Source organism: Microcebus murinus, chromosome 9 (genome assembly GCF_040939455.1).
Source record: "Microcebus murinus isolate Inina chromosome 9, M.murinus_Inina_mat1.0, whole genome shotgun sequence".
NCBI lineage: Eukaryota > Metazoa > Chordata > Mammalia > Primates > Cheirogaleidae > Microcebus > Microcebus murinus.
Window position 1 is genome coordinate 83160860 of NC_134112.1, and position 26083 is coordinate 83186942.

The window sequence follows — 26083 nt, forward strand, 5'->3', positions numbered from 1 at the left end:
TAAGTAATCCTACTCAAGGGACATTTTGAAGCACATAAGATCATAATATGAGGGGCCAGATGCAGTGGCTCATGCCTGTAATCCTAGCACTCCGGGACACTGAAGTGGGAGCATCACTTGAGGCCAGGTGTTCAAGACCAGCAAGAGCAAGACCCTATCTCTAGAAAAATTAGCCGGGCATGGTGGTGTGCACCTGTAGTCCAAGCTACTCAGGAGGCTGAGGCAGGAGGATCACTTGAACCCACAAGTTTGAGGTTGCAGTGAGCTGTGATGATGCCACTCACTCTAGCCAGGTAGACAGAATGAGACCCTATCTAAAAAATAAAAATAAAAGATAATAATATGTATTGACCTTCCAAGAAAGGAAATTTATTCATTTATCAAACATTTGTTGAGAGTATGACTATTAAAATCTTGAGGGCTACTTGTGTTCTTTTTTGACACAGTTTGGTAGACAGCTTGCTTTGTGGAGTGTAAAAGTAAAAACAAAAACCCCATATGGTGCTAGCTCTGATTTGCCAGTTGGGTAAACTGAGGCACACAGCAATACTCACCTGAGTTGACTATACAGAAAGCCAAACACAGATGCGTGACAGCTCTCCACCTTCTCTTCCGATCTTCTACTTCTCGCCTTTGTGAGAAAATATTCCTTTCCCTGGCTCATATTATCAACAGTTGTCGGATTGTCACCTATGTGCCTCCCCGCCCTTCCCTGAGAAGGAAAACGTAGAGCCGGCCACAGGAGGACCGACATCACGCTTCACTGCCTGGCTCAATGGCATCCCCAGGAATTTGGTGCTAGAGTCAGGGTAGGGTCAGACCACACGAGAAAACAAAGTTAAGCGGGAGACTTGGCCTCCAGGGCTGGACGCAGGCGTGCAGCAGGGGTGGCCAGAGGAGCTGGTTAGCAAGTTGAGGGGCAGTTAGTGATCCAGGTGCAAAGAGAGCTGTGGGATGTGAGACGACGTTTAACAATGCCCACCACATCACCAGCTCGGGGCTGCCAGGTTGGGGTGCAGGTGGATTCAGGAAAGCCTGTTTTGACTCAAAGACCCAAAGGGAAGGGCAGCGCCCCCGGAAGGCCGGGCCGAGAAGCACCCAGTGGGAACCAGGAAGGTGGGGGATGGCATCTGAGCCCCTAGCTCAGCCCACCCTGGCCACCCTCATCTGGGACTGTCTGCAACATCCTCCCCTCTGAACTGGGTCCCTAACCCTGAGTAACCTGGTTGTAAGGAAGGGCAGTGACTAAACGAGAATGGGCCTGGTTCCTGGGGAAGGACCTTGAAGAAGAAAGGGTTCGTGGACTAAACTCCTAAGACAGTATCTCCCCCAGTCCTGAACCCCGCAAGTTGAGGAGAGGATGGGGTGCAGAAACACTTCTTCTTCATCCAGACACCAGTGGGGGAGCCCAGGTCCTCCCTCTGCCTGCCCTAGCCAAGACCCAGATCAGAGGGGTCCCCAGGGCACCTTCTTGGGCCACAGAGGACATTGTAGAACAATGCTCATGTCTCACTTAATCAGAGGCGAAGCTGCCCCAGCTAGCAAGGTGAGGACAGAGGGTGGTCACAGAGAAGCCCAAGGTTTTCAGGGACCAACTCTGCAGTAGCATTTGCCAGTCACCTACTCTAATATCCATGTTCTGCTGCTTCTTTATAATCATACCACTGATTTATGGTTAGGCAGCTGGGTGCCTGAAATAAAATTACTCTTCCCTAAGGCAAGTACTCTTTCCTGCTTCCCTTGCAGCTAGATGTGGCCACACAAATAAATTCTGTTCCACCAAAACGTAACTAAAAGTGTCCTGTGCAGTTTCTGGGAAGCACCCTTAAAAGAGGAGCTCTGTCTTTCCTGTCCCTTCCTTCTTCCTGATGGCTGGAACCCCAGCAACCATCTTGGACCATGAGGTAGCATGAGAATGATGACAGAACCACCACACCAGCCCTCAGAACATCTGTGATGTGACATAGAACTCCTATCTTGTTTAGTTCACTCCTTTTTTGTTGCCACGAATAGCCGAATCAAGTTCTAACCAACAGAAGCCCCCTCCTCAGCTGAAGGACCCTTTGTGTGGGGGTGGCACAGGAGACACGAGGCTGCTGCACCTCCCATGGCCCTCCTCCTACCTCCTACCAGGAGCCCCTGCTTCCTTCTCATGCCAGCATGACCTCTATCCCCCAAACCCCACCTGCTGTCTACCTCCCTCCACCTGGAATCAGGTAAGGAGCCTTTCAGTTGGCCAGCACAGCCCGGCAGGCAAGACTTGGAGCTCTAAGCCGGCTCTGTGACTGACTCATTCACTCATTCATTCAGCAAATATTTATTGAACAGCTACTATATGCCAGGTACTATTCTAGGTGTGTGGCTACAGCTCTGACAACAGAAGTCCCTGCCCTCAAGGAAGTTACAGTCTAACAGGGGAGAGACAAAGAAAGCAACCAATACACATCAGCTGCGCGTGCTATGGAGAAAATCGTGCTCAGTAGGGGAATGTCTTACACAGGGCAGCCCCAGAAGTCCTCTCTGAGAAGGTGGCATTCTAGAGAACTGAAGGAAATGAGGATATTTGGGAGAAGAGGTGGTTGTGTAATCTGTTGCAAGTCCTAGGTCTGTGCCTCAGTTTCCCCTCTCTGAAATGGTCTGGGTGATAGAGGCTATCCAAGGGCATGCCACCCCAGCCGAAGAGCTCTGTGGCCCCCATCAGCGTGTTAGGAGTAGGTTAGCACAGGAATCAGACTGAATAGAGACCCAGGGGTCTGGCTCTTGGACAGAGTTCCGGGAATTTCAGGTAAGAAGGGGCCATGGCTTCAGCCTCGCACACAGCCAATGTATCTGTAGTTAAAAGTGCCGTCTCCTCCAGGCCTTGCCTTGGCACCATCCCTTCTACCCTGGCCAGGGTCAGGCGGCTGGAAGCCTGGGCCCCTGGTTACCCCATGTCTCCAGGGACCTGGCTCTGGGAGGGCCCCTGCACCCCAACCCAGGGCACATGGCAAACCTCGCTTGGCCACTGCTTGGAATTCTCTTCCCCCTGGGCTGAGGCACGCAGCCTTCCGGCCGTGACAATTGGCGGACGGGGTGCCACCCTGCGCCCTGGCCCTAGGGAAGTGCAAGGTGGCTGACCCGAGGGGGATAAGGCTACAGAGGAAGAGAGGGTGGTGGCAGTGGTGTGTGTCAGGGAAGGGGTGAGGACGAGGGAGGTGGCCTGGTGGCCAGCCTTAGCTGGGAGCCTGTGCCGGCCACTGCTACAGTGGTCCAGGTGGGGCCAGGGCTCAGGGACAACAGAAGAGCTTGGCATGAGGGCGACGTGGGGAGGGGCCACTGCTGAACCTGCAGTGGGTCACCGCATTTGGGCAGCCAGTCATCCCACCAGCCTCTCCTAACCACCTACTTGTTCCAGTCGCAGGCTGGAGGCCGTGGACTGTACAGTGCTCACAGGCCGTGCGAGACACAGACGCACACAGCCACAACACACGGAGGCCGGCGCTGTGACTCGGTACTCAGGGGCCCTCAGGAACTCCAATTTACCATGATGGTGGAAGGGCTGGGAGAGAGATTTGGGCACAGGATAGATTTGTCACCTTCATAAAACCCTTTTTAAAGGGGTTTTACTGAGTTTCCCCAATTGCCAGGGGAGAATCGGCAAGGGGAGGGCGGAGTTCCAGTCCCAGCACCTATGGGTGCCCACACGTGCCCGCACACCCCTCTCCCGGGAGGCCATCGCCGGGCGTCACTGGGAGCCCGGTGAGGGAGCTCCCCTCCCTGGTCTGCACTCGCCATCTGAGAAATGAGTGGGCTGCAGTAGACGGCTTCCAGAAGGCTCCCAGCTCTAGAATTCTGTGTCCTGTGATTTTCTGGGTTCTTTAGAAGTGGTGTGGAAATTACCTTTTGCCAAATGAATGCCGTTGTGAATAGCCAGCCAGCTGCCTACTTGAAGGAATATTACAGCAAATGCTATTGCAAATAGGAAGAGGTTCCTTGTAATGTATGTTTCGTGCAGATTTCCTTACAGAGAATACCGACAGTGTTTGTCTTGTGTCCCTGAAGAGTCACAAGCCCAGATCTGCCACCTCATTTGCTCTTCCAACAGCCCCACAAAGCAGACAGGACACATGATAGAGAGAGAGCCGTCCAGCTTCACCCGTGTTCCTGGGAACAAGACGTGACGGGAAACCCCAGCAGCTGAGCTCCCTGCCCTGCAGGGCACCCCGTGGGCACAAATAGGAAATGAGCCCAGAGCGGAGGGCTGCTGGGGAGGGGAGACAGAGCGACATCCTTCTTTCTCCGGGGGTGCAGGAGGAGCCTCCACTTGGCTGAGGCCAAAGCGTGCGTTCCGCAGCCCTGAAGAGGGCCCCATGGCGTCTGCCTGGAAGGGTGTGAAGAAACAGCCCCTTCCTGGGCCAGAGGACATCTAAATCCCTTCCCAAGAAGTCCGGTGAGCTGCAGAGAGAGCTCCCCCCACTTCCCTTAGGAGCGGAGGGCTTCGAACTTAGCGCTGAGCCATCCTCACTGCGGCCACAGGTCACAGCAGCTACCGACCTGGGATCCCACGTCCAGAAGCCCTGGCCCTCAGCAGCTGCTCCCACCAGCTCCGGCTGCGGGAGAAGGAGCCTACTGGCCAGACCCCGCTGCCCAGGATGCGAGGTAGCCTGGGGGCTCCCCTCCAGAGACCCGGAAGCCGGGGCTAGGGCCAGTCCCCTCAGTTCAGCATTCAGACAAAACGTCCCCAGCAACTGCTCAGTGCCGGACAACACGCGCTGGGCCTGGAGGTGGCAAAGGATACGTTGCCGGCCTGCCCCACAGGGTCGCGCTGCATACTGGAGGAGACACGCACACAGACCACGGAACACGCCCCGCTCCATCTAGGACACCAGGGAAGGCTTCTCAGCACAGGTGGCGCCTGTGCCTGAGGATGGATAGGAGCTGGCTCTCCACCCTCCCGGCCCAGGAGAATCCTAACCACAGAGTCCCCTGCCCCTCCTAGCTTCCCCATGGCAGTGGTGTCAAATCCACCGCCAGCAGGAGTCCCCACTTCAAACATGGATTCTTAAGGAAAAGGGAGGTTGAAGCAACCTCTGTGGCTCTCCCTAGGCCTGGGCAAGCCCCTGAGGGCTGTCCTGGGCATGCCAGGCTCCCCTCCTTAGTCCCTGGCCAGGCTGCCCCATGACGCCTTTGTGACAATTGGGCTCCCAACCCCCAAGGTCCTGCTCACTCCTGCCTCAGAGTCCTGTCCCAAGCAGCACCATGCTAGAAGCACCCATGGACCCCTACCCCATCCCACAGAACTTTCTCTCCAGTTCTGACAGCTTCTCTCTTCTCCAAAGCCCTGCTGCAGTTCACTGACCCCATCTCAAGAACCCCCAGTCCCTAATCTGCATGTCCCCTTACACCCTGCAAGTCACTGAGCCTCAGCCACACTAGGAATCCCTGACCCTTTTTATTTAAAAAGCCCTATGTGAAACCCTCCTCCTGCAAGAAGCTTTCCCCAGCCCACATCTTCCAAACCTTATGCTCTTTTACACACACCTCCCCACCGAGTGGCGCTGGGGCTCCAGTTTTTACTACTACACACCTGCTGACACCCACGATGCTTGGGGTGTCCTGAAATGACCAGGTGCTTAATACACGCGCTTTATCAATCATCATAGCTCTTCCTGAGTGTCGATACTGAGCTGGGCGCAAGGCCAAGCCCATGACATGTATTATCTCTCATCTTCAAAGCAACCTGCAAGGTAGGGCTGTTATCATTTTACATATGGGGAAACTGAGGCTCAAAGAAGTTCCTTATCTTGTCCAATCACTCATGTCTGTCTGACCCAATCTGAGTGTTTCCACCACACCAAGCCGTCTTTCTCTTGCCCAGAATTCACCCATCGAATGACTCTATCGGACGATAGCACCAGATCAGCCTGTCCTTTCGGCAGCTGAGGCAACACACAACTCTAGAACTCTTCTCCTGGTGGCACTAAAGGTCCCTTCTGCACTTTTAGTCTATCTCACAGATAAGGAAACTGAGGCTCAGAGGTATGACATGCCATGTGGTTCAGCCAAATGGTTATCAAACCTAAAAGCACTGAAAAGGCATTTCATGTACTGTTGGGCCCCTGGGTTTAATGCTTTTGATGCTGTAGACTGTGCCACCCGCCCTGGTAGAAGGTAAACTGGGAGGAATGGGAAGTAATTCCTTTGTTACGGAGACTTGAGCTATAAACTTATGTTGCTTTGAATCAAATCACTGAATTCCAACCTTTGGCAGGGGTGGGGTGGGGGGATGCCATTCCTAATGATAGCAGCCCAGGCTGCCGGCCACACCTTTGGAAGGGCAGAGACGAAGCTGGCCTTACTGAGTCTCTAGAGGACCGTGTACAATTTGCCACAGCTACTAAACGCTAAACTTGCACCCCTCAGCCTTTTCTGGCCCCAACGTATGCAAATCATTATCACCACCACAATGCTCTCCCTAGCCACTTTAGCCTCCCAAGTTACTGCCTATTGTAATGGCAGCAGGCGACGATGCTCAGGACAGCCAAGGGACTTGCTGTTTGGGGCAGGAGCTGGGTTATGGTCCTTTTTGTTTACCACATGTTAAGCTCCCGCCCTGTGCTATGCTTGGGGAGGGCTTCCTGGGAAAGACATGGTTTCTGGGCAGTGCCCAGGTGCCAGGAAAGACAGTCCCCGTGAGCTGGGGTGGGAGCTTTCCCCACTGGGGCTCCAGAGCATCTGCCCTAAGGGCAGGCAGTGGGGGTCTTTTCCCATAGCCCCCACCCTCTTCTCTAAGAAAGGGTGGCTCAGCCTCTTAAGCTCAGAAGCACTAGGAAGGAACCCCCCTTTCCTGACACAGCCTGTCTCACTTCTGGGCGGTGCTAAGAGGCTCCTCCAGAAAAGGTGGCCTGGGAAGGACCACCCCAAGGCCACTGCCCCAAGAGCAGGACGGGGTAGGGCCTCCACCCTCCAGCACCTCCTCCATCCCCACCCCACGCTGGGCAAATCCGTGGTGACTGCCATCCTCAAAGCTGCTCCCACTGTTCCTCATGCTGAGGCCCTTCCTTGGGAGCACATGTCCTTCCCCCCCACGGGTGCCCTTCCCTTTCAGGCCAGGCTGGTGGAGTACAGCCGCTGGAGGACGCCCCAGCCTGCCCCAGCCTGCTCGCTCTCTGGGCGCCAGCCCTGCCCACCACCAAAGGTCCCTGTGGTGCAGAGGAGACGGTCCTGCCATCCCATCTCTCCCTTAAAGTCCAGTCCCAAACCGCCAGCACCAGCCAGCAAGTCCCTTCCCTGTCTGGGTTGTCACTGCAGTCCTCCCGGCCCTAAGGTGGGAGCACCGCCTCTGCTTTTTCTCCCTGCAGACACGTGCTCAGGTAGACAAGAGAGACTAAGAAATGCGCCTCTCGCCTGGGGCTGAGACAACCTGTCCTAGGGTCCTTAGGACACCTACTGTGGTTGGGTTTGCAGAGTAGTCTCCCAAAAGTAGTAATAGGTCCCCTTTAAAAGGAACACGAAGGGGGTGTTTCTAAGGCTCAGCTCTCTGTTTCATGAGAGACAGGTGGAGTTTCCACTGTGTCTAAGATGCTGCTCACCCTGTTTCCTGAGAGTGTAGTTCCCGCCTGTACAAAGGGGTTGGGGCGGTCTCTTGGCCATACACTGTTCCTCTGGTGACATGGTGGTAGAACCCGCACCCAGCCAGGTGACTCTAGCCTGTGGAAGGTCCCCTTCCTCCGTTCCACCTGCCCAGCGCGGGCTCGGGGGTTTCGCCTGCACACATTGCTTAGGAAACCCTCTCTGCAAAGGGCTAGCGCACCGCCGGCATGGGCCGTTACTGGGGGCTTGTCACCTGCTTCAGGGACCTCCTCCTGAGCTTCCAGCCTGCCGCTTTCCCGGGAATTAGCGACTACACAATACCGTCCCTCATCCCTCCCAACACGAAGAACATGCGTAATCAGACCCTGGGGGTCCCGAGGAAGCACGGAGCCTCGCGGGGCACTAAGTTGCCCTTTTCTTGCCCCGCAAACCCATTCACCACTGGCGCGCCCCAGTCTGGCCCCGCGCAATCCACCGCCCACTCCTCCCGAGAGGAGGCCAGGGACTAATCCACGCTCGGCCCGGCACCTGCAGCGTCGTGGAGTTTGGAGGGGGCGTGGATGATGCAAGGTCAGGGCTCCGCGTGTGGCCCCAGCTATAGAGTGGCCGCTCCGGGTGGAACCACGCGGCGCGCCGGGCTTCCCTACAGCCCGGCCGGGCAGGGGGCACGGGCACGGCGGGGTCCCGGCGGAGCGCGGGCGGCCACTCACCGATCTGGCAGAGCGACGGCGGCGGCGGCAGCAGCAGCAGCAGCGCCGAGAGCGCCAGCGCGGAGTGCATCGTGTCCTCGCCTCGGGGCCGGGAGCAGGTGGCTGCGGGCCGGCGAGTGCGTCCGGGTGGCGGGAGCGTGGGCGCCGCTCCGGGAGGCCTGCGGCGGCTCCGGCGACCCCGCGGTGGCCCGGGACTCCGGAGTCGCGCTCCGGCGGCCCTTCCTTCCTGCAGCTGCCGCAGAGACGGGCTGGGGCGCGGAGCCGGCGGCAGAGCAGTGGTGGCGGCTGCGTCCTAGACGGCGTCTGCGCGGCTGCGGCCCCGCCGGCAGCTGCGGCGACTCCCGTCCCGTCCGCGCCGGCCCCCGCCCCCTGCCCTCCCCCAGGAGCGCGCCCGCGGCGGCGGCGGCGGGGCCGGGCGGGGCCGGGGCTGGGCGGGCGCTGGGTCGCGAACAATGAGCAGAGGAGGAAACTCCGCCCCGGAGCGCGGCGGGCGGGGGAGCGCGGGCGGGCGCCGGGCGTAGGGCTGCGGCCCCGCGCCGGGGGGTGAGAGTGTGTGCGCGGGCGCCAGGCTCCCGCGGGCAGCCAGTCCCGGGCACAGGTGTCCCCCACAGGCGTCTCCCCACCAGCGCTTCGAAGGGGGTGCAGCGAGGTCCGGAGTGTTGGCAGGTGACCATCTGAGGCCTCCCGGGCTGCAGCGCGTCCCGCAGCTAGGCCCGTTCTAGAAGCACGTCTCCCACCCGTCCGGAGCGCCTCACCGGCCGGCGAGGCCCCCATTCCACACGACTGCTGAGCGGGTCTGTGCAGGGCGTGCCCTGGGCAGTCTGGACCAATTCGTTCCTTAACCTCTCCAAGCCTAGGTTTCTCACCAGCGAAATACAGATGATGGTTTTGGAAAAATAAAAAAACAAATAAATAAAGACAAAATGTTCAGGGCTTAATATATGTCAGTGTTCTAAGTGCTTTGCACGTATTAATTTATTTACTCTTTACAACAACCATATTTTCAGCCTCATTTTGCAGACAGGGAAGTTGAGTCAGAGGTTAAGAAACTTGCTGAAGATCACACAACTGGTAAGTGGCGGACCTGCCTCTGAGAATAATTTGGAGAAATACTTTGCTCAGTGCCTGGCGTGGAGTAATTGTAAGACCCAGGGCAAGTTATTTTCTGTGCCTCCATCGTTTTCATAGTAAAATAGGGATGATAGCACCTCCTCAGAGGGTTGCTGGGAGACTCAAATGCGGTGAGACGGGAAGAGCACTCAGCCTGGGCCCAGGAATACATCGGTGGCAGTGGATGAGGCATCCCGCCCCCCACGTGAGGATGAGAGGGATTCGCACTCTTGGAGTGGGAGTGGGTTTTAGATAATTCTGAATTCCATAAACTTGACTTTACCTGGTAAAGAACAAAGAAGGTCCCGCCTTTTTTTTTTTTTTTTTTTTTGCAAAAGCTGCTTGGAGAGGGGCAGCCCCTAGAGCCCCCTGCAGAGGAGGCACGGCCTGGCCGGGATGGGGGCAGGAGGAGGGGACCAGCCAGCCCTGGAGGTGGGGGTCGGGGTAGCGGGAATTTGGTTCTTGTAACTCCTGGTTTGCTAATCTGGGGTTGCGTAGAAGGGTTGTCCCCAGCACCTAGCCACGTCAGGGGGCAGAGGGTCTGTGAGGCCGTCAGTTGGCCGCGGGCAGGCACTGCCTGCAGGGCACAGCGTCGGGAGAGCCAGGAACCGAGCGCTGCAGCCCTGGCTGGGGTTACTCAGCAGCCGGTTGCAAGCTTGGGAAGGGCTGACGGGGCTGTTTTCATCAGGAAGTTTCTGCAGGATCATTCTGGCCTCGTTTTCCACGCCGCATATGGGAAAGACAGAGGGTGTTCCCTATGAATGCTCTGGGATATGTGTGTGTGACTATCTTTGATGTTTTTTTAGTACTGTTCCCCTGACATCCACGTCAACAAAAGACTGTTTCTCTTCTGAAACCAAGCAATACTTTTTAAAAACTGGGATTTAAAAAATTGTATAGTATGCTGTCTGATTTAAGCAGTGTTTTTGCACTCAGTGAATCAATTTCTCTAAAAACTCAGAAATGATCATGTTAACTTTGTAAAGGGAGAGCATATATTTTGAAGCTTGGGGCATTTTGAATTCACATGATTTGCGATGAGTCCCATTACCAGGTCATGCAGAATTAAAAGGAGAGCAGACATCTTGGCTTAGGGAAGAGACAGCAAAGTCAGAATGGCCTGGACTCTCCCCAGTATCTGACAGGCCCCTCCAATTTGTGCACAATGGGGCTTCCCAGAATGTGGTCAGCTGGGTTTAGGGGTCACTCATAGCCAGTGACAAGAGCTGTTTTAGGTAATTGGCCTGTGCCCTTGGCCCATTTAGCACTGTGCTCACTGAGCCTTTGGTTGAAACTCAAAGCATTTTATAGATGCTATTCCACAATCCCTCTGGGAGTTGTTGCATTTTGCTTATTTGTGTACGTGTGCCTATTAGCTCCCCTAGTAGACATGGGGTCTTTATTATTCATCTTCTACTTCCTCAGACCACCCAGAACGGCAGGTCACACCACACACACAGATACCGACACAGATGTCGCCCTCTGGATGCAGACACGGAATGCAGACATGAATGCCAGCTGGGACATATTACACAGGCACCTGTGGCACAAGGTTGGGAATCTTTCCACGGCCCCTGGCTGTCCGTGTTAGGGGTCATCACCCTCAGCCCCCAAGTGCAACCTGGCGATGCTGCTGACCACATCCCTAAGTGTAAGTCCTCTCCATCCTCATCTGAATGACTTTGTTCCCAGTTACAACATCTAGAGTGAGACAGAGCCTCCCCCACGTCCCCAACAAGAGAAGTGCACACATTCATCCATCCTGAGGCCACGGTGAACCAGGGATGCTCTTACCTGGGCTTTGTAACCACTGACCTCTGAGTTCCGTGAGGGCCAGGGCAGTGCATAATTCATCTTGGACTCTGGTGCCCAGTGTGGTGGTGCCTGACCCCAAGAAGGTCCTCAGCACATGAAGGCTGAATAGATGAAGTGGTCGGGCTTTATCTCTGCCAAGTTGTGCGATGCTATGAATATCTGCTAGGGCTCAAGTTGGGCACCTCACCCCAAAGTCATGCCCTTGTGTATTATTATTCAACAACATCTACTCTCACAGGCAGGGTGTGCCAGGTTCTGTGCACTGTGCCGAGAATGCAAGCACAGACGGTGCAGGGAGAAGGAACACCTGTCCACAAACATGGCTAATGTGTGGTAGGGGCTGTGACAAATGGCATGGGCAGGCGTGAGGGAAGCAGAGAGCAGGACAGCTCAGCTCGGCCCAGGGAGGTCAGAGAAGGCTTCTGAAGCGGAATCTGGGTGTTGGGGGAGGCGTGGGGACTTCACCAGGGGAAGAGTGGAAGGGAAGGCTTTGCAGGCAGCGGGAGCAGCATGCGACAGTCCAGAGGGGAGCTGGGACCTGCAGGTGTTTTGCCCTGAGCAGAGCAGGGGTTGGTGGGGGATGGGAGCTGAGTCTGGGGAGGTGGATGGCAGTGAGGCTGTTAGACAATGGAGAATCCCTGAAGGGTTTTGGCTGGAAGGGACAAGACCAGCTTTCCATGGGAGAAAGAGCCTTCCAGCTGCAGGATAGGGATGGGTGGGCAGAGGTGAGGTGGGAGGTGAGCACAGCACTTTGAGAGGCTAGCACTGCTGTCCCTGGAGGGCCTGAGCTCAGACAGCGGCAGTGTGAGGAGGAGACACCTGATACGGGAGGTGTCTGGGTGCAGACGCGATAGGACCTAGCGACCCGTTGCATGTGGGCATGGTGTGTGTGGTGCGCTGGGGGTGTAAAGGCCCGACAGGAGTCTAGCGTCCCACACGGGTTCCCGGGTGGATTATCTAAGTTCCCTGCTTAGGTAGGAGAGTGAACAGCACTGGCTGTGAGGAGAACATAAGAAGAGAGGCAAATCTGGGAGAAGAAAATGATGGGTCCAATTTTGAACACGTTGAGTCTGAAGACCCATGGCCATGTCTAGAAGTTGTGTCCAAGACAAGACTCAGGGGCCATGTCTGCAAGTTCCATCTGTGACACGGAAACTCAGAGCTGAGGTCAGGGGTGGAAAACAGACACTGGAGAGCCGTCCGTGAGCAGGAGGGTGGTAGCCATGACCGAAGGTGATGGGCCAGGAATATTCTGCAGGGAGAAGGGCTGGAGGCAGAGAGCCCTTCAGAAGATGGCACTGAAGGGATGGGCTGGGGAGGGGAGAGGGAGCCACGGAAACAGGGAGGAGAGGGGCTGAATGAGGAAGTGGTCAAGAGTGTCACCTGCTACTGCTGTGAGGACTGGAAGCTACCGACTGAGTCTGACAATGGAAGGGTCCTTGGAGGTCCTACCCAGAGTGATTCTAGTGAAGTGCAATAAGCCGGGGAGAAAACGGGGCTGAGACACCGAGGCAGTGCCTGTGGCCAGGACAGGAAGGAGGGAGGTCCTGGGGACAAGGGAAAGATTTCTGTGCACTGGTTTGTTGGTGCTGCAGATGTGCACTTGACCGTGGGCCTCGGACGAAAGGGAGAAGTTACAGGCGATCAGGTGGGAGCAGAGATGGAGGGACTAGTCTCAGGCTCAGGGAGCATCACCGCTGAAGGTGTGAATGTGTGAATGGTTATGGCAGGTGCGGGTGGCTTCAGAGTCAGTCGGCCTAGAACCTGCTTTGTGATTTAGTGGCCATGTGACCTTCACCTTTCATTTAACCTCTGCAAGCCACAGTCCTCTCCTCTATAAAATATATGATAACATCAATCTTGCGGAATCTCTGTGAGAATTTGAGGGAGTGCACCATACCTCCTTGATATTGGTGCTCAATAAATAAATTTAAAAAGTAAAAATTTATGTCTGCAGAACTGCTACAATGCCCACATGGTTCCTGGTGCATTCACTCCTGTGAGGACCTACTATTTTTCATTTTTCATTTTTTTTTTAAGAGATGGGATCTCACCATGTTGCCCAGGCTAATCTCAAACTCCTGGGCTCAAGCAATCCTCCTGCCTCAGCCTCCCAAGTCATTAGGACCATAGGCACATGTCACCATGCCCAGCTTTTCATGAGGACTTGCTCTTCAGACGTTTTCCCTCTTGCAAGCCCTGTTGCCTAGGTCAGGAGAGCAGGTCATGCCCGAGTGTGGCAGGTGGAGAGGGTTTCCACAATGGCTGCATGCATCACAGGCCACGACTGTGGGTTGCAAGATCACGGTTGTCCCTCTTGCTCAGATGCAAAGACGGCATCTGTACACAGGCTCTCGGAACAAGGCCTAGCACCTAGCCGAGTTCTTGGGAATCCCCAAACACCTGAGACTCAGAGACAGCCCAGGGCTCCGTGGATGTGAGAGATCACTTGGCCCAACATGGGAAGGAAACTGAGGCCTAGAGGGTTGAGGTGACATCCTCACTCACGCAACTTGTCGAGAGGCATAAGTTCCAAAACCAGCCCGTAACTCCAGCTGCTGTTCTAGCAGCTCATCACCTCCCTGTCAATGTTGTCCTTATTCATACATCTGTGTCCCACAAAAAGCCACAGGCCCCCTGGCAGGAGCAAAAGCAGACATGCTGTGGAGATGGGACTGGGACATGGAGTTATGAGTCAGTTCCCAAGTCAGTTGGAATAAAAGAGGCCCAAGACATCAGCTGCGGCTCATACACACCTTTGTCATCACCCCAGCCTGCTTTCCAGTCTTGTCCAGTCCCTGCCTCTCCCACCCGTTCCTCTGCCCAGTATACTAACAATAGCACGCTTAGCTCCCTGCCCTGGGGGCTGCCCAGCGCCACAATCCGCACTTGGGTAGTGTTGCGTGGAGTTTTGCCTACATTCTGGGTATGGTGCTAAACACTTTCCTAATATGATTTAATTCTCATAAATCTGGACAGGTAAATAAATTACCATTGTCCCAGTTTACAGATGACGAAATGAAAACCTTATTTCCCTAGGATCTGCCCGAAGGTAGCTATAGCTTTGTTCTGTGGCCCTCCTCCCTGATGTTTTTTTTTTCTTTCTTTCTACTTTTTATAGAAATAGAGTCGTACTGTGCTGCTCATGCTGGTCTCTAACTCCTGGCCTTAAGCGACCACCTTGGCTCCCCAGAGTTCTGGGATTATAGACGTGAGCCACCGTGCTGGCCCCTCCTCCCTGAGGTTGACTTGCACGCGTCTGATTCTCAGATGAGCTCCTTGAGGTCAGAGCTGTCTGGCTCTCTCCTTCATGCCCTTGGCAGTGCTGGCTCTTGCACCCTCGCCTCTCTCCTCCCCTGCCTTCCCTCAAGCTGCTGCTAGGGCGTTGGCCTCAGAATCACTTGCGATAGAGTCCGTCTCTGCTCAAACTCCCTACACAGCATTCAAGGCCTTCCACATTCTGGCCCCAAATAACTTTCCCATCCTCTCCTCCCACCTGAGAAAAGGGGCTTTAGATTCAACTACGGCACTCAATTTCACTCTCCAGTCTTGGCCGATGCTGTTCCTTGTGCCTGGCATTAACCTGCTCCCGCCTCGCATAGCACCGGATGGCTCAGTTATCACGAAGCCTGTTCTGATCTGGGCCCTGCCCCTCGGGTCCGAAATAACCACTTCCTTCTTTGCATTTGCTTTGCCTAGTGTTGGTGCCTAATTCACTGTCTGACTTCACATGGTTTTCGATAGTTACAGACACATGCAGACCTCAAGTTCTTACTTTGAGGGCAAGAACCTCACTTTATTTATTTGTGTGTCCATTCCATACCCAGCACACCATCTGGCACCTGTTAAGGGCCCAGAAGTAGAACACCCAGCCTCCACTAAGAAGAGTCATGTAAATAATCTCTGCAGATCCTCAATCCTTGGCATATGTGCTGGCGCTGAGCTAGCTATTTCACAGAGGTGGCCCCATTTAATCTTCACCACAACTCCATGAGGCATGTGCTATTGTTAACCTCATTTTACTGATAAGGAAACTAAGGTCTGTGGAAATTAAGCAACTTGCCTTAGATCACACAGCTCAATAGTCATGGAGTCATGGTTCGTGCCCGGCGCCTGACTCCTAAAACCACTATTAGAGAGTAAATAAATTTTTTATTTACTCTGTATTTAGAGAGTAAATAAATCTGTGACTTCGGAGTGACAGTCATTGTACTATAATTTTGCCCCCTGTGTCCCATAAGCACGGTTAAAAAATGAAACGTCTGTGCCGAGGAGCAATCTGAAATATACGATGCAGAGGAAGCAGACTGCTGGTGTTTTCCTCAGTTCGAGGAGATGCTTGGTTCACGCGCTCATCGAGCCCACACTACCCTGGATGCCCCAGGAAGCCCACTCGACTCCAGTAAGAATGGACTGAGACTCAGCCTTACAGTTTGCAGTCGCTGAACCTTCATTGTACAATACCCACGAGACTATGCCCCGCATTTAAGAACTTTCTGTTTAATCACAGGATCCTTGCATCTCTGAGCTACTTCCTCCCGCTGCAGGAGTCAGAATTGCTGCCCTGCCTCGGTGTTTCCACATTTTCGTTCCTCACCTCTCCTCTCCCTTCCACATGCACGAGGGGCTTCCAGACTGTCTTAATGGTTTGTAATTGTCAAGGAGTTTTATTCACCTTTCCTGGTAACTTGATTCACAAAATCCAGATGTGTGCAAGCCCATGATTACTTCTCCTCTCGGGCTGCACACTCCATTCCCAGGGTTTTAGATCTCTGGGAAAAGTGTCCCGCTCAGGTGTCCTTCTCCCTTCGCTGGCTACAGATGAGTAGAACTAGAGCAGCCCTGCTGGGACCCACCACGGGGACAGGGCTGCAGACCCGCTAAGGCAAACAAGCTGGCCCAGATATGGACAAATGACAGCAACGGAAGAGGCTGGGATTTAGCAGTGGAGGTTCCCATGACTTCGTTAACCTCTGAAGCATTGTTCTGCCCCATGTCACCAGGGCATATGATAACAGTTCCTCACTCGAGGTGCACAGCTGCCTCTCTGCGGCATGAAGACAGCCAGAGCCCACCGCTCTAAGAGGCTGCAGGGATAAGGAAAAGTGGAGCCTCCCCTGCCCCCCACAATTGCAAATGCTATTTGCAGAGGCCACATGGGAATTCCAGAGCTCTCAAATTGAAAAGAATCCCAACAATCATGTAGCTCAGGGGCTTGAATAAAATTACAAACTTAGAGAATCCTAGAGTTTAGGGGGCTCTTGCCTTCTCTTCCCTCATTGCACAGATGGTTCATGCATTTCTAGATTTGTTCGTAAGTGCAGAGCTGGGCTATGTCTCTCTCTTCACACTTATACCCAGGGCCTAGCACAGTGCCTGGCTTTCGTAGATGCTCAATAAATACTGGCTGGAGAAATGAATTTATTTCCAGAGAAGATTTAAGCAAAACATTGTGTTTCTATTCTTTGTTCTACCATTAACTAGCTTATGATATCAAGAAACTCTTCAGGCATTAGCTTCCTTATCTGCACTATGGGGAAAAGAATACCTTGTGCTGCTAAGGAAGACCCCCCATCTATTACCTGGCACATCAGCCACCTGAGACCCCACCCCTCAGACCACCCCAACCTAATCAAAGTGGGAAAGCCCGGTAGACGGGGCTCAGATTTTGGTGGCGAGACGCCTGTGAGCCCGCCAGTGAATGAACCTTGATTCTCCAACTCTCCGTGTGCCGCTCGTTTTGTCCTTGGAACCACCACCTGTAACAGTCCTTTTAGGAGACAGTTTGAAACTGGAGATGAAAACTATTGAAGAGCTTTGAAAAATAAACATTCTTTGTAACTGTAGCCTGTTATTATGTTTATATTCTTATTATTTTATCACAGTCTCTGATGGGCTTCACACAGCTGGATTTCTAACACTGACTGCGGCGAGTCATCCTAACGCCAGAGATGGACACGCCATCTTCTGTCGCAGAGTGCCTCGAGGATGCTGCCGTTTTAAGGCCAGGCGCGGTGGCTCACATCTGTAATCCTAGCACTCTGGGAGTCAAAGGCCGGAGGATTGCTTGAGCTCAGTAGTTCGATACCAGCCTGAGAAAGAGCAAGACCTCATCTCTACTAAAAATAGAAAAATTAGACGGGCGTGGCGGTGCATGTCTATAGTCCCAGCCACTTGGGGGGAGGCTGAGGCAGGAGGATCATTTGAGCCCAGAAGTGTGAGGTTGCTGTGAGCTATGATTGTACCACTGCACTCTAGCTGGGGTGACACGGAGAGACCGTCTCAAAAGAAAGGATGAATGTTGTGTTTTAAACCCTTAAACCACTGGGGAATGATTTCTGCACGCCCTCTCTGTGCTGTTTATGTGAGCCCTGTTACAACGCTCTAGTGACGATGTGGGCGGGTGCAAGGTCCAAGATCAGCGGTTTGTTCCTGGGTCCCAAGGTGGGACTGCACCTAGGTTATTCTAAACGGGGCGGTCGTCATCCCTTTCACAGGGAATGTCAGGAGAGTGAATTTCTACAGCTTCCCTCACCTCTTAGGGAGGACGAACAGTCAGTCGCCCTGCCCTGACTGGAGTTCTTATACTCAGGTTCTTCTGTCTAGACCGTGAATTTACTGGGAAAAACAGTTCGGACTCTTTAGAAGAAAGCCTGGGCCTGACGTTTATTAAAATGTCTCTCTGGGCAGGCGGATCGCTCAAGGTCATGAGTTCGAGACCAGCCTGATCAAGAGTGAGACCCCGTCTCTACTAAAAATAGAAATAAATCAATTGGCCAACTAAAAATATATAGAAAAAAATTAGCCGGGCATGGCGGTGCATGCCTGTAGTCCCAGCTACTCGGGAGGCTGAGGCAGGAGGATTGCTTGAGCCCAGGAGTTTGAGGTTGCTGTGAGCTAGGCTGATGCCACGGCACTCACTCTAGCCCAGGGAACAGAGTGAGACTCTGACTCAAAAAATAAAAGTCTCGCTGGGGACCTCCAGACGAAAGAGCCCACAACCCCCCTCCACCCTCTGAGGACCGAGGGGTTCCTTGCTTTCCCAACAGCAACTGCCTCCCACAGGGTCCAAAGGCTGCATTGCCCGCGCAACTGTTGGGTCCTACAGTGGCAGACAGTTGCTGCAGACACTCAAGTGAGGCTCTGAGGCTTCCTGTCTGCCCCCAGTGCCCCGCACATTCCCAAACCCCAGGTCACCACGCCGTGGACCACCTCGAGCCCAGCCTCTTCATTTTCCTCCCTTGACCCGCAGGCATTTTCCTCTCCACTTGTGAAACCAAAAATCCGCCCAAGGCAGCGAGATTCTACTTGGAAACTGAGTATATAGAACGAGGTACTCCTTGCGCCACAGAAAGTCAGTGAGCCTGGAATTGCCTGTACTGATTTTAAATCTGGGATTTAGTCTTTGGAGATATTTTCTTCTTCGTGTGTCAGGTAAGTCGGATAACCGTGGCTACTGTTTGCTGAGCACTTACTCTGTGCCAGGCCCTATTTGAAGTGTATTACGAGTATTATTTATTTTCACAACAGACCTATGCGGAAAGGACTATCATCTGCCTATTTTACAGATAAGCAAACTGAGGCCTGTTGGGGTAAATGACTTGTTTGAAGCGGTAGAGGTAGTAAGGGGCAGAGCTGGGCTTCAAAACCAGGCAGTCGGCTCTGCCACAGCCATCTGAAGAACTGCACCCTTCAAGTGAGAACCTTTTCTCCCTGAGAATCCTCTTTGTTCTTCAAGGCACAGCTCAAAAATGCCCCAACTGTGAGGCCTATTTTCTGAATTCTTCTCCCCTGTGGCATGTTATTTATATCACCCTTGGAGCTCTTACCACACTATGGTAAATGGGGCCATAACCCTGGGCTCCCCGCCCCAGCTCCTGCAGTGGAGGGAGGATGTTGCCTTATGCCCATTGCTGGCCCCCCAGCTCCTAGAAGCAGCTCCACGAGTGCGCGCTGATTGAAATCGTGATGAGCACAGAAGGTGGTGGATTCTGTCACAAATGATTCTGGGGACCAGGGTGAGCAACACACTTAGTTGAGACCCTGGAGGACAGAGAATGAATGAGGCTGGCCAGGTGCAGTGGCTCACACCTGTAATCCGAGCACCTTGGGTGGCCAAGGCGGGAGGATTGCTTAAGCCCAGGAGTTTGAGACCAGCTTGGGCAACATAGTGAGACCCCCATCTCTACAAAAAATAAAAATTAGCTGGATGTGGTGGCTCGCACTTATAGTCCCAGCTACTTGGGGAGGCTGAGGCAGGAGGATTGCTTGAGCCCAGGAGTTTGAGGTTAAATTGAGCTGTGATGATACCACCATACTCCAGCCCAAGTGACAGAGTGAGACCCTGTCTCAAAAAAAAAAAGAGAGAGAGAGAGAGAGAGAGAGGGAGCAAGAGAAACAGAGAAAGAATGAATAAAAGGCTTGATACTGGACTTTTAGGAGTTTAGGATCTAACTAGGGAGTTATACGTGCATGACTTGAGACACATAGCTTAAAGCTTTATGAAATGAGGTATCAACCAGGGCAAAAAAATGTATTATGTAGATATTAATTAGGGACATGGATCTTCTTAAACATTTATCAGAATAGGTAGTGCTGTGGTTTAAATGTATGGGTGCCTCCAAAGTTCAGACACTGAAGCCTCACCACCAAGGTGATGGTATTAGAAGCGGGGGCCTCCGGAGGTGATTAGGTCGTGAGGGCTCCACCCTCTTGGACAGATTAATGCCTGCCTGACAAACAGGCTTCCAAGAACTGCTCCCCCCCCTTCTTTTATGGCCCTTCTGCCATGTGAGGACCCAGCAAGAAAGCTCCGTCTATGAAACAGGGAGCCAGCCCTTGCCAGACATGGCATCGGCTAGCAGTGTGATCTTGGCCTTCTCGGCCTCCAGAACTGTGAGAAACAAATGTCTATTATTTATACATTACCTAGTCTAAGGTATTTTGTTAGAGCAGCACGAACAGACCAAGGGAGGCAGTAAGTCACGTGATTCAAAAAGTATAACTGAGGCATAATGTCTACTGTCCTCATCGTGTCCCTCAGCTACTGATTCTCCTTCCCAAAGACAACCAGCGTTAGTAGTTTCTTTTGAATTCTTCCAGAGATATTTTCTGCATATGCCAGAAAAAATATATAGCATATTTTAGCTATAAATATATAAAATATATTTTATAGGTGCATTTTATGCATTTTACCTCTTACGGAGGTAAGATTGACTTTGGCAGGAAATATTCAGTAATAAAACAGGCCATCAGTTAAAAGCCAGCACTAAAGAATCTCATGATGTGCACATGCTTTGTTGGCAACTGGACCCACATGACGAGCATAACAGAAACCTCAAACCCTGTCTGCAAAGAGCTCCCACTTAGGATGGGTTGAGACAGGTCCTCTTTCACTTCATTCAAGGGATGGGCTGGGACAGGGGTGGGGAACAGAGAGTTAATGTAGAGGATTGGTGTGGAATTAAGTTTTAAAGGACAATTAATTGCTTTTCTCTACTTTGTGCCCTTGGAAACTACCATGTTTCCCTGAAAATAAGACAAGGTCTTATATTTATTTTTCCTCAAGCAGACACCGTAGGGCTTATTTTCAGGGGATGTGTTATTTTCCCCTCAAAGCCTCAGCTTGCAGCACGCACCGGATGGCCGGGACCTGACAGGGGGAGCCGACCTTGTTGGTGGGGCTGCCCGCACCTTTCCGGTCACCTCTGGTATAGTAGCTGTCACGATGGGGCAGATGAGAAGGGCTGCTCGTCTTCTTTATCGCTCCACCATGAAATGCATGGGTTGTGCAGATACACTTCGTAGCCACGCCCATCACTAGGTCTTAATTTCGGGGTAGGGCTTATATTGCACAAATGCTTAGAAATCCTGCTAGGGCTTATTTTATGGGTAGGTCTTATTTTCAGGGAAACACGGTAATCAGAAAGTGAGTAATTGTAAAGCAAATTCTATTTTTCTTTATAAAAATAATGCTGCAGTTGGAGGTTACATTCTGAAGTAAGGACTTGGCATCAAGAAACAGATGTGACTGGAGATGTCAGAAGAGCAAAGAATTATAAACCTTTACAACCACTTAAAATAATAAACATATGCTCCGAAGCTTTTAAAAAATATACATCACAAAAGGCCCCAATGAACCACAAAATGTATACACAGCACATAAAAAATACAACATTGCTGTCTCACAAATTTTCTCTGACTGATATCTCACATATGATAATCATTAATTAAAAGATAAATTAATAATTCTCCCTGCCCTTCATAGCATTTTGAAGATAATTTGAAGATTTTAGAGACAATGATTTGGAGGCATTTTTTATTTCATAATTTGATAACTTTTGAGAGTTTTTTTTAGGAGTCCAGAGCTCATTAAAAACTTGTCCAAGGCCAGGTGCAGTGGCTCACACCTGTAATCCTAGCACTCTGGGAGGCCGAGGCGGGCGGATTGCTCGAGCTCAGGAGTTCAAGACCAGCCTGAGCAAGAGCGAGACCCTGTCTCTACTATAAATAAAAAGAAATTAATTGGCCAACTAACACATATATAGAAAAAAATTAGCCGGGCATGGTGGCACATGCCTGTAGTCCTAGCTACTCAGGAGGCTGAGGCAGGAGGATCGCTTGAGCCCAGGAGTTTGAGGTTGCTGTGAGCTAGGTTGATGCCATGGCACGCACTCTAGCCTGGGCAACAAAGTGAGACTCTGTCTCAAAAAAAAAAAAAAAAAACTTGTCCTAGACAGTTAGAACCATAGCCTAATTCTTCTCCCAATAATTTTTTTTTTGAAGGAAACAGATGTTCAAAATCACTCCTTTGATCTTACCATTGCCTTCACAATGGCAGCTGCTCATTCACACAGCAAAATGTTTCGAGCACTAACTTTGTGCTGGACAGTGGCATGAAAAAGAAAAACCCCCCTCCCTAGAGGAACTCCTAGTGGCTTGGCCAGTTACTGATATTGGTAATGATAGCAGCTAGGGTTTTTGAATATCTATTATGTAACAGGCTAAGCATTAGATACTTATTAGTTCATTTAATGTTCCTGTCAGGTGGAAGATACTTATGTCGTCCCTATTTTAGAGAAGAGGAAACAGTTTAAACTTACCCGAGTGTAATGAATTGCATTGTATCCCCATAAAGGCGTATGTTGAAGTCCTAATTCCTAGTGTCTTGGAATGTGGCCTTATAGGAAAAAGCATCACTGCAGATGTAATTAGTTAAGATGAGGTCACATCGGAGTGAGGTAGACCCTTAATTCCATGTGACTGGTGTCCTTGTAAGAAGAGGAGAAGACACAGAAAGGATAATGCCACGTGAAGACACAGAGACACACACAGGGAAAAGACAGCCACGGGAAGACAGAGGCAGAGATGGGGGTGATGTGCCTACAAGCCAAGGATTGCCAAGGATTGCTGGCTGTCACCAGAAGCTAGTGGCATGGAAGAGATTCTCCCCTAGAGATCAAAGAGAGAGCCAACGTTGCCAGCACCCTGGCTTCAGACTTCCAGCCTCCACAGCTGTGAGACAGTCAGTTTCTGCTGTGCTGAGCCACCTAGTTTATGGCAGAATACTTTGTCACAGCAGCCCTAGGAAACGAATGCACCGAGTCACACAGCTGGGGAGGCGGGGCCAGGGCAGTGGAGCGGGAGAAGCGCCCATCATGGAAGTATCCTGTACTGAAGGACCTCCGCCTACTGGCAGGAGGCAGGGAAGCTCTCCCAGAGGAAGGAACTTCTGAGCTGGATCTTAGTGGTTAAATAGGAGCTTGCCAGGGGAAGGGGTGGAAGGGCATGCTGGGCAGAGGATCAGCATGTCGGAGGTAAGAGGTGCCTGAACATGAGGAATTCAGGGAGTGACAGCAGGTTTGTGTTACCAGTGGAGGTGGGGGCAGTTTTTGCCCCCAAGAAATCCTTTTCAAAGTGGGGATTGAGTCCCCATTTCTTTCCTTCACCCTCTCCTACCTCCTTGGGGTAGTCGAGGCAGAGGTCCGCTCCAGAACGCCTGCTCCAGCCCCACCTGCCATCCTCATGTCACTCCTCTGCCCTCAGAGCCTCTCCTCTCCCCATCCCATGGTGACCCCTTGGTCCTCAGGGCTCTCTCTGCCTCCCAGATGGCATCCTCAGACCCCGTGTCACCATCTGTGCTCTTCGTGGCACTTTGCATTGTCTGAAACCATCACATCACACTCTATATACTCTTTGCAATCTGTCCCCTGCCACCCCCACTCACACTCAAGCGCCACATGAGCAGGGACCAGGGCTGGCTGGTCCCTGCTCAGAGCTGAGGGCCAGGTCTGGAACATAGGGGTGGCTGAAGATTTGTGACCCGGGAGGGCCTGTGACTGGAGGGGCTCACCAGGCCCCCACAGGAGGCTGTCAGGCCTGGAGGGGCAGTCAGCCCGCAGCACTGTGCCACTCTGCAGATGGCTCTGTGACTTACAGCCATGCTGTGTCCCCACTGTCACTCAGCTCCATCACAGGGAGGAGGCCTGTGCTTGCGTGGAGAGTTCAGAGGCCTCTCGGCAGAGAATTCACCCTAAGCAATGAGGGAGTCGTGCACATTGCTTAGGTTCTAGGACAACGGGCCACGGTCAGAGAGAAGATTCAGTTCTGAGGCCAGAAGGTGTCTGTTTCTAAGGCTGTCCTGTGGCCCAGCTCCCAGACTGAGGGGGCTGAATCGGAGAAAACAAAAACAAAAAGAGACACTTGAGTAATATCCCTCCTGGGCAGCGAGAGGCCATGGTGGGGTCAGTGGCCCAGGCTGCAATGGCCAGCAGCCCCATCGGGACAAGGAGTAGCGCCTCTGGCCTCGGCAGCCATCGCTGCAGGAGCCTGGAGAGCTGCCGTGCACGGGCAGGTGGGCTGTGCCCCGGTGTGGGCCTGGCCTATCCAGGACACGTGGTGCCTTTTCCTCATTAGCACAGAGGTGCCATCTGGGCCGGGAACCATGGCAGGAGGGCAGAATGCGGGGTCCAGACTGGAGAACTGTGTCCCAGTGGGATACTCCGGATGTTGGTCATCATGGCCCTACAGGCTGGAGCAGGGAGCCAGGGAACAGGCTATAAATCAGTTTATAGCCTTTGCAGCTCTTTTTCACCCCTGCACGGGTTTGTCTGGGGAAACAGAGTAGACACTGTTCTAGGACTATTAAATTATCCTTCCTTAACTGTGACTGTCAGAGGCACTTCCTAACCCTTCCTTGCCAGGCTGGCAGAGCCCTTCACACTTCAGCGGCGAGCCAGAAAGGAAGTCCAGAGCACTAGGGCCGTGGGTGAATTCTCACCGATTTGGTGAGAGCGGACGGCTTGCCTGTTCCTTCCGGGGCCCATCAGGGGTGGGGTGGGGGAGGAGAATCAGGCTGGCTGAGTGAGCCCCCACCCTCTTGGAGCTTGCAGTCTATTTGGAGGACAAAGCTCTCGGCCGGGATGGAATGGATGCTTCGGAGTTCAGAGGCCCATCGAGAAGCAGAGCCTGGAACCTCCTTAGCCGTCAGTACTGAGCACGGGGCACTATTTTAGCCAGTGACCAAGTCTTCCTGCTCAGAGACAGGCATGTCCTGGAAGGGTACTTTTGGAGAAAGAGCTAACAATTGTTAGGTGTTGCTGCTGTGACAGGTATCTACTGTGTTATGTGTAGATGTTTCATACAAATTAAGCCACTTAATTCTTACATCAACAGTTATACACATAATGACGTGGACGCCTAAGGAGGTGGCCCGCCCTGCTCCATGGCCTTGTGGTACTAAAACAAGAGTCGTGGAGGAGTAATGCAGTTGGATCCCATGAGGCCCAGCACTGTGGACGCCTTTCTTTTTCTTTCATCATTGAGCCCTCAGGGCCTAACTCAGGGCCCAACTCAGGGCCCAGAGCATAGTAGGTGCTCAATTAATATCTGCGGACTGAGTGAAGACAGGGACAAGCTGGCAAAATATCGTGGCTTGTGTCATAGGAGCATTTCCATGTGTGTGCACTGACTCGATCCTCATGGGAGGGGTGAGAGGGAGTATAATTGCTGCTGTTGTCGCATTATTATTGTTTTGTTGCATATTATTGTTGTTGTGAACATTCTCCTTTTGCAGAGGAGGGGGTTGACTGGGAGCTCAGAGAGTCCAAGTTTCCCCAGGCTCAGAAAGTTAAGGTTGCCAGAGTCACGGTCCAGCTCAGATCTTCTGATCCCCAAATCCCGGGTTCTTCCCGGTGCCCTCTGACGGCAAATAAATGAGCAGGAATCCACTGCACCTGCCTCATTCTAAGAAGGAAGCTTGAGTCTTACTCCAGACCCATCCCGGGATCACTCTGTCCTGCCTCCTCCTCATGTTCCCTCCCCACCCAAACTCTGTCGTTGCTCCCTTGGAAGGAGATGACCCCCCCCCCCATGACAACTCTCACCACCCGCTTCCCTCCAGCTGAGATGGTGAGATACACTAGGAAAGCCCTGGCTGGAAAATTTGTCCTGGAAAAGTACTCAACCCTGCCTGGTCTGCCATGTGCGGGCACTGCTGTCTCGGGACTGGAGAGCCGATTAAGTGAGATATGTCATAGCACGTGGAAGCGCTCTGTAAATTTCTGAGTCTATGCAGATGTTAATTATTATCTTTTGCGCATCACCTTCCTGAAATGCCTCCGTGTGGCCTCTACAAGCGTCTAGGCTTCCAAATCACACTCTGATGAAGCGGGTATCTAATTAATACTCCATCCCTTTCCTTCCGTGGGAGTAACGCCTGGGGCTCCACGTAAGAGGGGGAAGGAGGCTGAGAGGAGGGAAGGGGAGTGTTCGGTTTTGTAGGAAGAGGGCAGAGGGGCAGGGTTTCATCTTGCCAAGCACGCAGGCCTGGCCAGCTTCACACCTCACACCTTTGCTCAGAAATAAACTTAGATGAG

The 26083-nt window shown here is 52.7% G+C and overlaps 1 protein-coding gene across 1 annotated transcript in view; it reads right to left on the reverse strand.

Annotated features, from left to right (window-relative positions):
* Nucleotides 1–8627, reverse strand: part of PODXL (podocalyxin like) — a 33157-nt gene extending 24530 nt beyond the window's left edge. Inside the window, exon 1 of the mRNA XM_076006617.1 lies at nucleotides 8283–8627. Within this exon, the coding sequence (XP_075862732.1) occupies nucleotides 8283–8352 (70 nt within the window). The 5' untranslated portion in view covers nucleotides 8353–8627. The remainder of the gene's footprint in view (nucleotides 1–8282) is intronic.
* Between the last annotated feature and the right edge of the window lie 17456 nt (nucleotides 8628–26083).